The following is a 16,239-nucleotide window of genomic DNA, read 5'->3' as shown; positions in this document are numbered from 1 at the left end:
GATGAGAATAAATGTTTGTCAAAGTAGCTCTCAGAAGAAAAAAGGTTGCAGAGAAATGGAAGATATGGAATATATGGAAAATGTATTGAAAGTAACGTTGTGTGGATGAGTGTGGATGGTGTGCATACAAATGCATTACAAGAAAGTTTGAGAATCAGTTTCTCTGAGTTACACACACACACACACACAAGGAGAACATGCAAACTTCATGCAGAGCGACCGTGTGGCGCCTAAAATGCCACATGTCCATATAAAAGTAAAGCAAAGTAAAAGTGAAACGTTTCCTGTGCTGCTGTTGCAGTAAAGTGAGGAACAACGTGTGTTTTTTGACATTTGAGGATGAACAGTGATTAGCGTAGCGATGACTCACAAACATCCACAGGGAAACCTCTGCTGCCGTCAGTGGTTTCCTGTCGTTGTAGTGAGTTTGTTGTTATTGACGTCCTGTGACGAGCTCAGGAGTGTGTTTTCTGTCTGTCCACGGCGTCTCCGTGATTCATTCGTCCCGTCTCGCAGCATCCGTGGACAAACACCTCGTTGGCATTTACAAATTGCTCCTTTAATGGGAGCGGCTTTAACCAGACCATTAAATAAAAAGGAAATGACACAAGCCATTCATCATTCTCTCTCTATATATATATATATATATATATATATATATAACAATACACACGCCTGTTACTCAACTCAGAGCCATGCATTATGAATGAGGAACTCACCTGCATTTAAAATATGCTCAATCATTTTCTTGACTGCTGCTCGAGGAAAATCCCGGGTCCTTGATGTATTAGAGATTTGCATAATCCATTTTTTTAGAGGTGGTTAACTCGGGGCTTTTACAGCACGTATGTGTGTAATTACCTCAGAATAAACCTCTTATTTGTACTTTTACCACCATGTGGTTTCAGATGCTCTAATGAGACAAACCAGACACATTTGACTTAAAAACCTCCTCTTTAGGACCTGGTTTTGGCTCCACTTATTTATGAAGTGTTAAGTGTTAATATTGCATCACGTCCTACAGTGAAGATGTTTGGACATGAAGAGTTCCATCTGTGGATCCACAGAGTTATGCCACAGCATGAACTCGATATAAGAGGTAAAAACAGTGATGAAATGTGAAAAGACTTTTCTTTTTCTTCTTTTTAGTTTCATAAACGGTGGCTCATCAGCGCCTCTACACTGGCTCCTTGCAGATTTAAAGTACAAGCAAAGTGTTTATTTTTATTTTATGTCCACGTTTATCACCTTTTTGTCGAGATGAAGGAGTAAATGAAAGTGTTTTGATATTTTGTGTCAAATGGGATATTAAAAATCTCCCCAATAAATGAAAGTAATGTGTTCATGAAGACGTTTGAACACTTTGGGAGACCTCGTCCGTCTTTGGATCTGCGCAGCATGAAGGACATAAAATCCAAAATATTGTTTTATTTCAGTTCAAAGTGGTTGTGTTTTTCTCCACTTTATAAGAGGCAACAGTTTTCTTTTGTAGCTCTTAAATTTCATAAATGCGACAAACTGTACTTCTTTCAATGTAGTATATGTATATAATATATTTATATTTGATATTCTCTTCATTTTAAGGGTCAAATAGGTTTTTTTGTGGCTCAGATGAATTTTATTTAGGTGGAGAATGAACAAAAATGTCTCCGTTCATACTAAAGCTTGACTTATTCAGATTAGCCTTAAACTCTTGAGTTGTTGTTTTTTTTAACCTCCGTCTACTGCGTTGATCGTGTCTGTTTTATTTCATCTTAACTTTTTTATTTACCTTTGTGCGTTTGATTTTTCTTCTTATTTGATATGTAAAGCGACCTCGAGTGTTAGAAAGATACTTACAAATAAAATGTATTATTAATATTAGTATTTTTAACTCAGTGCCTAACCTTAACCCTACCTCTGGACCTCACAAAGACACACACACACACACACGGTTCACAGAGTGTGTGTTATCAGGGAGACGATGACAGCTGAGTGTAGGCAGAGTGCAGCTTTTAGCAGCCTCTGGCCTGTGTGGAGTATCACACTAATCACAGAGCAGCACATATTGTATGCAAATGGAGCCTGAAAACATTTAAATACCCAAACCATCACAGGCACCGTGTTATTTCCTCGCTCCAGTCAAACATTCTTCTCCTACAACGCACACAAATGCTTCTCTCTGTGCTCTGGAAACAACTCGGAGGCTAAAAACACTCATAAAATATGAAATAATCACATGGAAACTGTTCAATAATTCCACTGAACTTCCATGTTTCATATTTGTAATATGATTTATGATCTACTCAGTCAGCATCAATACTTTACCATTTATATAAATATCACAACATTCATAATGCACTCACAGTGAGTGACCAGGAAACATGAGACAGTGGAAACATCAATAATTACAATTATTTTAGCTCATTTTCCAGCTTCTTTGCTCCATTTGACAAAGAAATCATTCAAACTCAATCATTTTGGATTGTGGACAAAATAAGACTTTCAAGAATATCATCATTTCAAGCTTTGGGAAACACAACACATTTCAAGATTTTCAAGGTTTTTTTAAGATTTTTTAAGATTTTTCAAGGTTTTTTTAAGATTTTTTTAAAAAAAATCAACATTTTTTCAAGATTATTCAACATTTTCTGGCATTGTACGAACCAAACAAGTACTCGATTAATCGTTAGTTGCAGCTCAAAACATCAGGTAAAATACTCTGACCTGTGAGCAAGGCACCATCACCTAATAACAATTCTGTCAACAGATGAAAATCTAAATCTTATACTTTATTAATCCCCTCAGGGAAATTATTTCTCTGTATTTGACCCATCCTAGAATTAGGAGCAGTGAGCTGTCACACTGAGTAGCACCTAGGGAGCAATGGGGGTTGCTCCCCAGCCCTTTTGACCTGGTGGGGACTTGAACCAGTGACCCTCCGGTTAAAAGCCAAGTTCCCTTTCCACTTGGCCACCGGCTGCCCCAAATACTGGTGCGTGTTTGTTTCCAGTGACACAAAAACCGCTGTGATTAAAACGAGAAGAATTAACAAGATAAAGTTGAATGTTTGACTCTGATTTGATGGAAATGAAGCGTGTGAGCAGATGAGAAAACACTGGGTTTGTACCGTTCTGTTGTTCTCCACACTGATTCAGTGACTTCTCTGATTCCTTTTTACTCAACCTGTGAGTCACATGATGATTATGTCCATCCTCATTCCAAAAATAAAAATGTTATTTCTTGTTGTGACAAACACAGATAGCTCCGCCTCCTCTAACCCTGAACTCCTCGAGCTCCACTGAGCCGAGACCATCACGTGCTTCTAAGTTTGTAAATATTAAAATTGCTAATTCAAAACACGAGCTGCAGAAGAAGAAGAAGAAGAAGAAGAAGAAGAAGAAGAAGAAGAAGAAGAAGGAGGATAAAGCAAGGCCCTTAAAAATACTGTAGATAAAATAATAACTCAAAGGCTTATTCTGAGGATACAGTGTTATTTGCAGATGACACAAAGAGTTTGTGCTCTGGTGTAGAACTGCAGAAGCTTTTTGGAGGAATAAATAAATAAAAAATAACTTTAATGTAGAAGTAAAAGTACATATTGATAATGTAAACATAGAAAGAGGAAATGAAATCAAACTGTTTGAGGGAAGTTGGAAAAGAGAGGAAAACAGAAAGCTCTATAAATATTATATTGTTCATTACTTTCACCACGCTGGAGTCACTGTGTGGATACTAAGATACAAGCGTGCAGAAAAAGAAAGAAATCACTCAGATACTGAGAGAACACACAAATGAAAATGAAAAAACAACAACTTATTAACTTCAAATAAATAACAAATAAAATAAGAGAAGAAGAAACTAAATTTAAACATTTCTAAGAATATACAAAATACAAAAAGCACAGGACGTTAATGTCAGCGTTTTAATCCACACAATGTTGTAGTGTTGTTGTATCATTGGTATATTGTGTAAATAGTTGTTAAATTGAGTCGAGCTGAAACAATGACTCGATTAATCGATGAATAAGAAATTAATCGTCAACTATTTTGAAGCTTTTTTCATAATCAAAACAAGATTTCTGATAGTTTTAGTTTCTTAAATGTGAATATTTTCTTCATTTCTTCGATAACAAAGAAAATCACAAACACTGATGAACGTTTTTTATGACTCGATTAATCGTGAAAACAATCGATCGATTATGAAAATCATCAGCATGTAATAGGACTGGGCTAGGTTTATAAGTTTATAAGTTTATAAGTGTATAAGTGTATAAGTGTATAAGTTTATAAGTTTATAAGTTTGTGCTCCTCTTCTGCACCTGTTTGTCGTTGCATCCATTGATTCCACATTTGTATTATTAAGTTTGCGACTCATAAACAAATCTTTTAAGAGTTCCACTCGTAAACAAAAACAGAAAAGAAAAAAAGCTCCTAATTAATTTGTTGAGTCTCACTGTTTGTCACAATATACTTGTGTGTGTGTGTGTGTGTGTGTTTGTGTGTGTGTGTGTGTGTGTGTGTGTGTGTGTGACCTATTCTTCATTAAAAAGCAATTATAGTTTTTGTTTTTTGTGTGTGTGTCTGCATTGTGCCCGACCTTTAAGTCTGAGCTCTCAGCAGCAGATTAAACTTCATTAGTCTGAGGAAATTTATTCTTCATTGTATTTCACACACAATGATTTTTACACACCGCTCGCTTTCAGTCCAAGTCTCCAAGAAATAAAAGACACATGTTGATATTTCCAGACCAGCGTTGTGTTGGACACATGACTCTCACCTATTAAGCTGTCTTTAGTCTCCCGGCAACACACACACACACACCCACAGACACACACACCCACAGACACACACACACCCACACAGACACACACAGATTGTCTCCGTGTCAGCAGTTTCTCTGAGAACACCTCGGCCTCGCCACACGCTGCCATCACTAAGTGTCGCCCTCGGTGTAATTAGCCACAGGAATAAACAGAGTCAAGTCTCAGGTCAGTCAGGGTGGAGCAGTGACGGAGCAGTGACGGAGCAGTGATGGGGCAGGTGCACAGATCAGTGCTCACGGCCTCGTCATGGCAACAGTGATGTGACCCCTCAAGAAAGAGCCGCTCTGACACACACACACACACACACACACAGACCTCCAGCACCTCCTTCTTCTTCTCAGGTTTTTCTGAGTGTAATGAAGGTGAGACGATGATGAGGACGACGAGCATGTGATCGTGGATTAGCAGACGACAACGTTCCTTATACGAGTGGAGATTAAGTCTGTTATCAGTGCGGCTCTCACATTAAGTGAGGCCCGCCCGGGGAAAATGAAATGAATGAGTGTTAGTTCTGATGTTGAGCTGCTGCTGCTGCTGCTGCTGCTGCTGCGGCTGCTGCTGCTGCTGCTGTTGCTGCTGTTGCTGCTGCTCTGCACTTACAACTGTGCCTGTTTACTATCACTAAGGACTGATGTTCATCCAAGAGATGAACAATTATTACAACTCAACTAAAAGACTCTTATTTATTTACCTAAACTCCCAGCTACATGTTTTTGTACTGTGGCAGGAAGCTGCAGAACCTGGACTCATGGAGAGAACATGCCAACTCCATGCAGAAAGGCCCTGGTTCTGACTGGCTCGCATCCCGGGTCTCAAACCTGGGTCGCATCCCGGGTCTCAAACCTGGGTCTTCTTGCTGCTGCAAAGGCAAGAGTTCTAACCGCTACACCGACCATGTGGCCCAAAGTGTAACCACATTTATTTAAAACATGATTTTAAATCTTCAGAGCTAACAGTGTCTCACTGAGGAGTCCACCAGAGACCTGCATGTCAGCTTCAGTCTTTGATGATGATGATGCTGAGATCACTGAGATCACTGAGATCACTGAGATCACTGAGATTCACCAAAGCCTTCAGTGAAGCTGGAGAATCCTCGTTCCTCGTCTCTTTCCTTTAGTATCAGTCTTGTCTGATCCACTGGGACGTCCAGATAATCACAGTGATAGAAAACACGATGGCTGTTGTTTGTGAGATGACCCTCAGTGTCGTGATTCATCTTTATAGCGACTCACTGACTAATGCATGAGCTCATTGTTGAGCTGCGTGTGTGTGTGTGTGTGTGTTTTCTTTCTTCTTGTGATTTACTCGGTTGTGAAATGTCCACACGCAGCAGCGAGGTCCACGTGATGACACTGAATTTCATTAGCAACAACAAAGCACTCACATGGTTAAGTCCACACAGTTATTATGTGTAAATAAGAGAAGTAAAAGTGGAGGTGACAGATCTCACTCTGTCAGCTGAACACTGTGTTTGAGTTGAGTCATAAGACCTCAGTGGTTTCTTCTGTATTTCTGAGGATGAAATGTGTCTGATTTAAATCACAGAGAACAATAATGACGTCACAGTCTTATATTTTCTCAGCTTTGCAAAGTGAAGCGTCAAGAAAATCATATTTCACTGAGTAACTGACCATTGTTGATACATTTGAACCTGACGACAACTCATGTTGGGCTTTATTTATGGAAGTATATCAATTATATTATATTATTATATTATAATATATATTATAATTATATTATATTAAAAGAAAAACAGACAAAACAGCTATAAACTCTACGTACAGCACATCAGATGCATTATTTGTATTGGAACTATGTTAACTGTGTTGTCCCTATTTATACAAAATTATATTCTGTAAAATGTTTGTTCACAGTAACAAAAAAAACTTAAATCCAGCCTTTAAGAGGATATTTTATGGATGTATATATATATACATATATATATATCTATATATATATACATATATCATAGAATATGTCGTATTTTCCCAGTTTAACCCATGTGCTGATGTCAAATAATAATAGAAGTGATATTGAAACATATCAGGTTTTGTTTTTGTGGAATCACAATCTGCTCGGAATCATTTATTCAGAGCAATTATTTCAAATGACAAATGAATAACTGGTGAAAATTGGTGGTTCTCTCTTTCTTTCTTTCTTTCTTTCTTCCTTTCTTTGTTTCTGTCCCACACACACACAGAAGTTTGACGTCATCAGTGTCTGGTGTGATGAACCTAAAGGCCTGAGAACACAGTCACTGCACTTTAACAGTTACAGAGCAGTCAGAGCTGCTGCTGCTGCTGATGATGATGATGCTGTTGCTGCTGCTGCTGCTGTTGCTGCTGTTGCTGCTGCTGCTGCTGCTGCTGCAGAGCGTGTGATAACACCAGAGGAGAGACAGAGACACAGTCCTCACAGCCCTCACACTTCACACAACATGAATATTATATTGTGCTCTTGTCGCTGTAGCCTGGAAACAACAGTGGAGCCGCTGCTTCTGCTGCCCTGCATGTGAACAGTTGTGCCTTTAAAGTGTTGCCCGGCAAACGAGAGACCAGGTCTGGTGCATTAGTAACCAAACACCTCCTCCATCCCCTCCTCTCCTCTCTCTCCTCTCTCTCCTCTTCCTCCTCTCTAAGTATCTGGAGAAAAGCGAGTCTCCAGACCTCTACGCGAGGAAGAGTTCAAAGCACATAAATCTAACTGTGATTGACAGATTAAATTCCAGCCTGTGTTTTGCTCTCCTCTCCCTCCTCTCCCTCCTCTCCCTCACACACACGGTCACATTAGAAAGCAATTCAATTAAACTCATCCAACTCCATTCAGCGGGCGCGGTAATTAACATGCAAGCGAGCACCGCGCTTTGATTGTGGCGCGTAAACAAAGAGGAGAGTAATCCAGTTTATCCCACACACACACACGCACACGCACATACACACGCACACGCACACACGCACACACCTCCACCTCCTCGCAGCTTGAAATACATTTCTGTGACGCAAACGCATCATCGTCACAAACGTCAAACAGATGTTACTGTTACTGAATTTATATATGGTATGAAAAGTGGATTAGATTAGTCCTGGATTAGGGGGATTATTATTATGATTATTGATCCATAAATGTCACATCCATTTAAACTGTGTGATAAACACGACATGACTTATATGAAGTGCAAACACTAAAGAGCACGTGCGGTTCAAGTGCTGTTTGAGACGCTGAACTGCGCCTGACCTCAGTCAGAGGAGCTGTCCTTTCAGCACCACCAACCACTCTGCTCCCACTCTGCTGCGCGTCCAGGCCCAACCCTGTCTGCGTGGCTCCACGAGTGTTCTTTACAGCATTTAAATCACGAGGAAGAAAAACAAACAAACAAACCTCGTGACACTGAGTCACGCTCCACAAACACCAGAGGAAACCACACAGCTGTGAGCGCACAGGCCACGCCACGCCACGCCAAGTCACTTCTCTGTTTATAAAGCTGATTTAAAGATCAATGAAATCATATTTAAAGTGTAATTCCTCGTGTTTGGCTCGCAGTGAAGCTCCCTCCTCATCACAGAGAGTGCTGTGCTGCAACATGTTGCGTAAAAACTTTATCTAAACACTCGTGGCAGAGCGCGCGAGTGTGTGGTGACGTTTTATTGCTTTGATAATGCGATCGTGCTCATGATAAACCATCAAGCCCCTGTTCCGCAAACACAGATCAGATATGAGCCCAGAGTGAGAGACTCAAACTTACCGATGGTTGTTATAACCGTGATGGCAAAGTAAAACGAGCCTGCAAATTTCCACTGCACCCCTGCTCTGTGGGGCTCTGCCTCCATGATGATGGACTCCAGTTTGCGGTAATCATCCTCGCTGATGTTATATTTCCCCTGGAGACGCTTCTCCTCCGCCTCCAGCTGCTCCTTCTCCCGCATCTCGAAGTCGGACTCCAGGGCGTCAAAGACCGCGGCCCCGACGAGCAGGTACGTAAACGTGCAAATGATGAGGGACAAGGTCCGCACGTTTTGCCGCTTCATGGCCAACAGGAACCGGCGGCCGAGGGGTTCATGTCCCCTCGGGTTCCCCGGGATGGCGCAACAAGCGTTGGGAAAGCCGTGTGGACAGCGCCTGGAGACGGAGGCGCAGACAGGTGCGCTCCGGTGAATATGGCCGCGGCGGACGCCGGAGTCGGAGCAGTAATCCCCCGCCTTGTACTGATCCCGGCGACAGAACCCCAAGTCCTGCTCCTGGTTCGCGGAGAGACACAAGAGACTACTGGATCGCCTGGACCAGGAGCCCTGCAGCCGAGAGACCCTGCGCAAGACCTGCCCAAACCAAGTCCTGCTGGTGCGCAGTGCCATCAACAAGCTGCTCCCAGGATCGCCTGTTGGTCTCCGTTCTCCTCCCCAGTGAAGTACACTGATGTGAATCAATACTTCCAACAGAAATAACAAAAGGGAAACGTTCTTTCTCTCAATGCTGCGCTCTTACTTTCTCCGTGCTGTGAATTCAAATGTCCTACAAGTGAGCATCTCTCCACATGCCTCCTCTAAGTTTCAGCTCACCGCCGACCTGTTCGTTGTAACCCCATCAGCACTCGGGCTATTTTTAGCAGCCCTTCTCCACACAGCAGTCAAGAAAAGGAAAATCACTTCACTGTCCGTGAAATCCTCAAACCCTCCTGGCAACCTGCGGACATCCTCGTCACAAATGTGCTGAGTCGTCGATCAGACGGCGAGTAACGGACAGAGGGAACAACAAGTTGGGAGCTGTTCGCCGCACAATAGCGCAGATCATTACATCAAGCACACGCACGCACGCACGCACGCACTCATCCACTCTTTCTGCTGCTTTATTCCTGCACGAGCTCACTTGTTGTGGAAGAAATAAATATTCCATGCGCGCAAGAAGAAGAAGAATCAGCGTCGACAACAGGTTCCATCGCAGTCAAAGGTTCTTCTCTGATTATTATTCGTCTTCTTCTGGTTGAAGTTGAATCGGAGAAGAATTCACAAGCATGATTTTAAAACTGGAACCAACACATTCGTGAAAGAGAGCAGCGCGTCCGTGCCCGCACTGGCACTCATGCTCCGTTGCGCACATGAAAAGCGCAACCCAAAGCTCCTGCGCTGCGTCTGCTGCTCAGTCTGAGCTGATTCTGAGGACGGAAACAGGGGAAAAGATGAGAATAGACGTGTTTTTTCCTCGCCGTGCGTGAGTAAACCATGCGTGTCACGAGCTGCTCGTATGCTGAAGTCTCTGCATCTGATGAGTCCACGCACTCCACACTCTGACCGGTGGGCGTTGCTCCTTTTGTTTCTGCGCTTTTCTCGCTCTCCAAGTGTCACGATTCATCCCAGCGCTGGCCTGCGCGCGCGTGTGCACAAAATGCCGCCGGGAAGAAACCCGCTGCGGGGCGCAGTGAGCGCGTCGCTCCCACTGCTCCCCGTCATCACGCGACCCCTCCCACGCTGACCACTCCTGCTCACTTACACGGAGGACACAGATAGGGTCCACTCAGAGTCAGATGGTCACCATCATGTTCTCGCAGCCCCGGCAGCAGCAGCAGCTCGTGGCAACCGGGACTGAGGCGCACATGTCGGCGCGCTGTCCATGGTGCTGCGCGTCACAGAGGCCAAGTTCTGATCGTGGACACGCATCACACGTGACAGGCAGGAATCAGAGGAGACACATTAATGGAAGTGGTTCGACATGAAGAGCAGAGAAGTGTGTGAGGGGTCAGAGTATGAGCTGCAGGATGAGACCTTCATTAGGACCCGGAGGAATCAGAGAGAGGCAAAGAGAGTTGACATGTCATTTGAAGGCCTCTCATCTTACACTGAAAAATGCATGAGTCTCCTCTTCTCCAGTCTATGTACACTTTGCAATCTCAACATGTCTGGAATGATTTATTTCCTCCGGTGATATAAGAGTTTAGATTTGACTCGTGGATGATGTTACAGATTACAGAGGCGGAGGAGGAAGAAAAAACTCATGATATTATAAAAGTTATAGCCTGAAATATACAGCAGAGGTAAACTTTCCAATATACTATCATTTATTTGTCTTTTTTCTCTGAGTTTCTGTGCACATCATATTTCACTGAGTGCTCTTGAGCAAGGCAGTTAATCCCTGACAGCTGGAGGGAGGGAGGGAGGGAGGGGTGTTATGACACCTGATGTTGACAGCTGAGTGTCTCCAGGCTCCGGCAGAGGAAGGACAGACAGACAGACAGACAGACAGACAGACAGACAGACACGAGCGTGACCACAGTTTCTCATCTGCAGAAACCTATAAAGATGAGATAACACTGTACACACTGTGTTTGTATAAGCTCAGACAAACATGATACACGTGTCTCATGATACAAAACACGTATCATGAGACATGATCATTACATGTCATGATACATGTTGTGTCTCTGTAGATTGTGTGCATCAGTGTGTGTGTGTGTGTGTGTTCTCCGTGGTTACACACGTGTCTGTTTTCTCTGAGGTTGTAAAAGCATGTTGATAAAGATCATGTGACATGACATGTCCAGATCATAGCTTATATCCAAAATGAAGGGATTATATCAGAGGATGAAACATTTCTTCTGCTTTTATAATCTTCTGAATTGTCTTGGCCTTTATTTATGTCACTTCCTGTTCCTTTAATGGCTTTTAAAGGTTTGTCTGCAAAGGTTCTTGAGCCATTTCTTTCTTTTTTCTTCTGGCTGACTAATTTTAGGGTTTGAGATGAAACACTGACAGCTGCACGATGACACACGCACACGCGCACACACGCACACACACACGCACACGCGCACACACGCACACACACACGCAGACACACACACACACACACACAGAGAGAGAGAGAGCAGAATACAGTAACAGTAAACGCAGCCGTTTCAGAGTCTGAACAGTTCCACTAATCAGCGGCGTCTGGATCACAGTCTCTGTCTATATTTAGCTCCACAGTTCTTTACATGTCAAACCTTCACCACCTCTGCCCACCTACACACAACTGTTACATTGAAACGCTTCAAAATTTAAAAAGTTTAATACTTTCAGAGATGAACCAACACAGTGACGACTCTGAACGCACACTATCATCACAAACACACTGGTTTCCATGACTTCAGACTCACAATCATTTCCTGGAGACTTTACTCTAAATTTAACCATAACTACTGCTGACCTAATCCTAATCCTAACTTTAGCCTAACTTTAAAACATGTCTTCACCTTAAAATGTAGTCATTTACATTATGGGGATTTGATTTTTGTCCCCATAAGGAAGACAAACCCCCATAATGGGACTGTATCAACAGATGTAGGTCCCCACAACACGAGGAAATCCAGGTAAACACACACACAGGGATCTTTGCATGATGCCCATAGACCATATACTCATATACCCTGGGAGGTAACTGCACCAGAACCAGGACCAGGATTTAGAAACCCCTGCTTTAGGGAGTCACCACACAAAACACTTAAAAAATAAAAGTCCAGGACTGACAAAAAAACAAACATTTGTACATCTGTAAAATAGTTCAAAGTTCAAATTGTGAATGTGAAACTGTTTGTTTATGTCATTTTAGAGTTCCTATTTTGTCATAAACTTGAAAAATCCTAATGTTTTTGTCTTTTATTCCTTTAAATTGTGTAAACAGATGTAGGTCCCCACAACACAAGGACATCCAGGTAAACACACACACACACTCACAGGGATCCTTGCATGATGCCCATAGACCATATACTGTATATCCTGGGAAAGTCTGTTTTGTACATATGTAAAATAGTAACTTGTTCCTAATGTTATTGCAGCACAGTTAAAACACACAGTGATAATGAATAACTGCCAGGTATTGAAAGTCAAAATTATCTTCTAACACTCACTCACTCATTGAACTCTTCTTTTTGACAATTCTACAGCGTAGATCCCTGATTATCACGATGCTCACGGTCGTTCCAGAGAAATAAATTCTCCATACATGGTTTGACTTCATCAATAAGTATAAATGAATGTATTTTTTGGTATTTAATACACCTGCACTATCAGGAGACAGCACAGTATTGTTTATGGTCTGTTTGGTTTACTCAAACTGTTCAAACACAGTGAGCACACTGTGTTTACTTACTCCACTTGCACTTGCTTCTTCTTTTTTTTCCACGGTGGGCTGGAGTTTGCTCAGTCACCATGGAAACGGCTGTGTTGTCATCATGTGACCAAAGTATATGGGATGACATTCACTTGGTAACGGGCGTTTTTATAAGCGTCGCCGGCGTGGGTCACGTGACGACCACGCAGCTGAAAAACATCACAAACTGAACTTTGATTTGAATTTAAATATTCATTTCATCCTCATGTGTGTTTTCTCACCGCAGTCCACCGTCCGTCTCCGTCGGTGAGTGGGTGGAGCTCATTTGTCCACCTGCCATCACATAATGACAACCGAGCCATTTAATCTCCATGGCAACAAACCTGACTCTCTGTCATGAAAATGAAGCCCACAACAAAGGCTCTTATATCCAGCACAGGCCAACATGAGCTGCACAGCACTCTGCAGTTTGTCAGCTCAGTAATAAAGTCAGTAAGTCACAGTGTCACACATCCCATAATATGATACCAACTCAGATCTGTTTCACATTTCACTTTTTCTCCAACAGTGCTGATCTTGCTGTTTTTTGCCACGTTCTTCACCACCTGCTGTGGACTGTTTTCTTGGTAAATCACATGATCGTAAGATTTCAGTGACTCAGCACGACTTTAACATATATTATTATGAATACTAACCCTTAGGTTGGTAAGTAATAATACTAAAACAATATATGACTGAAGGACATCAGGAGCAACGCTCGTGTGAGGACATGAACATGAAACAGAGGAATCTGAAAACATGGGTTTACAGAGGCGTTTCCTGCATGAATTTATCATAACATGCATGTGCTTTTCATGTCATGGGAACATTTAATGTTTGTATTAAACATTCACAGCGTCTACAGCAGTGTGTTTGATCATAGCTGGCGTCATCTTGTGCTTTAGAGCTTCTCTGCCTCGCTATAAAGAGCTCACTGAAGATCCACAATCCACACAGTTGCTGATTTGTTAAAAAAGCTGGAAAGAGTTGCAAAGTCACCTGAAAGACTTTCAGATATCCATCATTCTACTCAGAGACAACTTGTCTATCAGTGGAGACAATTTAGAACGGTGACTCCACAGAGCGGACGACCAGTCAAGATGACTTCAAGGACCAATGCCGAATCTTCAGTGAGATAAAAAGAATCAGAGAAAAACAGCAGACAACATGACGGAAGGAATCCGTGGAACAAGGACCAGCCGTCCTCATGGAGACCAAGACCTGCTCTTAATGAGACCAGAACCTTATTTCTGTGGATTTGTGCGACGTTTAGCTCCAAAAACTCACTGAGGAGACACTTTTGGACTCACACACAGAGACAAACTGCATGGTTGTCCAATCCACGGACGACACTGCAGAGACGAGAGGGAACACGGGGGAGACGGCGGTCAGTGAACGCCTCATGACGCTCGGATGTCAGCTCCGAGGCTCTGGACTGTTTGTTTACGCCGCCATGTTGGCAGGAAAAATAATCTCTCATCGGCAAGAGTTTACCGTCACAGAGACGAGAAATGCTGCCCCCTGGTGACAGGCTGAACATATCTGACCGTCATGCTGCCCCCTGGTGACAGACTGAACATATCTGCCCCCTAAGTTTAACGCTAAGATTAGAGGAGTTGCAGTTAGGTTAAAACTTGGGTGAACTGGTTATGGTTAAGTTTGTTTACGCTTGGATAGATAAGTCTGTGTGTGTGTGTGTGTGTGTGTGTGTGTGTGTGTGTGTGTGTGTGTGTGTGTGTGTGTGTGTGTGTGTGTGTGTGTGTGCGTGCGTGTGCGTGCGTGTGTGTGCGTGTGTATGTGTGTGTGTGTGTTCTTTGCCTCTTCATCTCCTCTCACAGCTCACGGTTGAAACTATCTCGTGGAGGGAGGAAGTGCATCAGCAGCACAGACTGATGGATGATGATTGAGCCGATTACAATCACAGGTACAGGAACAATATGCTGCGAGGTAACGAGGGCTGGTGGCTAATAATCAAGTGTCAAGAGTTTCAGATAAGAAAACTCATCTGAACAGTTGTGGACGAGGTCGGCTGACGGGGAACATTTCTGGAGACATTTCAAAGCAGCCGAACGCATAATTCACAGCAGTGGACGTGTGAATATAATGGGATAATATTTGATATTAGAGGGGAAACGCCACAGGTTTCATTCCACAGATTGGCCCACAGAGTAATGTCACTGGCTCCAGATGAGTTTAATCAAGTTTGAGAACATTTACACCGTCTTGGTGTTACCACTGGGAGGATTACAACGGCGGGTGTGAAATCCAAAAGCCAGCACTCCACACGGGCCCTGAGGCCACAGCCAACACACACTCCATCACACTGAGCAAAAACACCTGAATACAATGATTAAAAAACTTCTCTGTCTCACAAATCTTCAACAGATAAAAAAACCAAAAAACTCTATAAACTTAAAACAATATTTTGTTCTTTGAGGTTTCACGAGTCTGACCAGCGGTCAGTGAACGCCTCACAGCACAAAGGCTCTGGACGTCACATGACACGTTTGTTTACGCCGCCATGTTGGCAGAAGTCTGTCAGAGTCTTACATGTTGGTCTGTGGGGAAATCTTTATGAATACATCATTATCATCATTAACACAGAAGTCTTTAAAAAACATAAATGACGTTCTTAGTTTAAAGATGTCTGTGCTTAATAAACGTCAAACTCTGAAACAACATAAACAACACGTAAGAACTCCATCCACAGCAGCTCTAACACAAATGTTTGTCGTGGCTGTTGACCGAGGACAGAGAGCGTGGAGGACAGAGAGCGAGGACAGAGAGCGAGGACAGAGAGCGAGGACAGAGAGAGCGGGGACAGAGAGCGTGGACAGAGAGCGAGGACAGAGAGCGAGGACAGAGAGCGAGGACAGAGAGCGGGGACAGAGAGCGAGGACAGAGAGCGGGGACAGAGAGCGAGGACAAAGGGAGAGCGGGGACAGAGAGCGAGGACAGAGAGCGAGGACAGAGAGCGTGGACAGAGAGCGAGGACAGAGAGCGTGGACAGAGAGCGAGGACAAAGGGAGAGCGGGGACAGAGAGCGAGGAGGACAGAGAGCGAGGAGGACAGAGAGCGAGGACAGAGAGCGAGGACAGAGAGCGAGGACAGAGAGCGTGGACAGAGAGCGAGGACAAAGGGAGAGCGGGGACAGAGAGCGAGGAGGACAGAGAGCGAGGAGGACAGAGAGCGAGGACAGAGAGCGTGGACAGAGAGCGAGGAGGACAGAGAGCGAGGAGGACAGAGAGCGGGGACAGAGAGCGAGGACAGAGAGCGAGGACAGAGAGCGGGGACAGAGAGCGAGGACAAAGAGAGAGCGGGGA

At 43.4% G+C, this 16,239-nt stretch overlaps 1 protein-coding gene across 1 annotated transcript in view; it reads right to left on the bottom strand.

Moving 5' to 3' along the window:
• kcnk9 (potassium channel, subfamily K, member 9) overlaps positions 1 to 10,911 on the bottom strand; it is a 32,893-nt gene extending 21,982 nt beyond the window's left edge. Inside the window, exon 1 of the mRNA XM_058618325.1 lies at positions 8,547 to 10,911. Coding sequence (XP_058474308.1) covers positions 8,547 to 9,153 — 607 coding nt within the window. The 5' untranslated portion in view covers positions 9,154 to 10,911. The remainder of the gene's footprint in view (positions 1 to 8,546) is intronic.
• Between the last annotated feature and the right edge of the window lie 5,328 nt (positions 10,912 to 16,239).

This window comes from Solea solea, chromosome 20, assembly GCF_958295425.1.
Source record: "Solea solea chromosome 20, fSolSol10.1, whole genome shotgun sequence".
NCBI lineage: Eukaryota > Metazoa > Chordata > Actinopteri > Pleuronectiformes > Soleidae > Solea > Solea solea.
The sequence above is the reverse complement of the archived record's forward strand: the minus strand, read 5'-3'. Positions and strand labels throughout refer to the sequence as shown.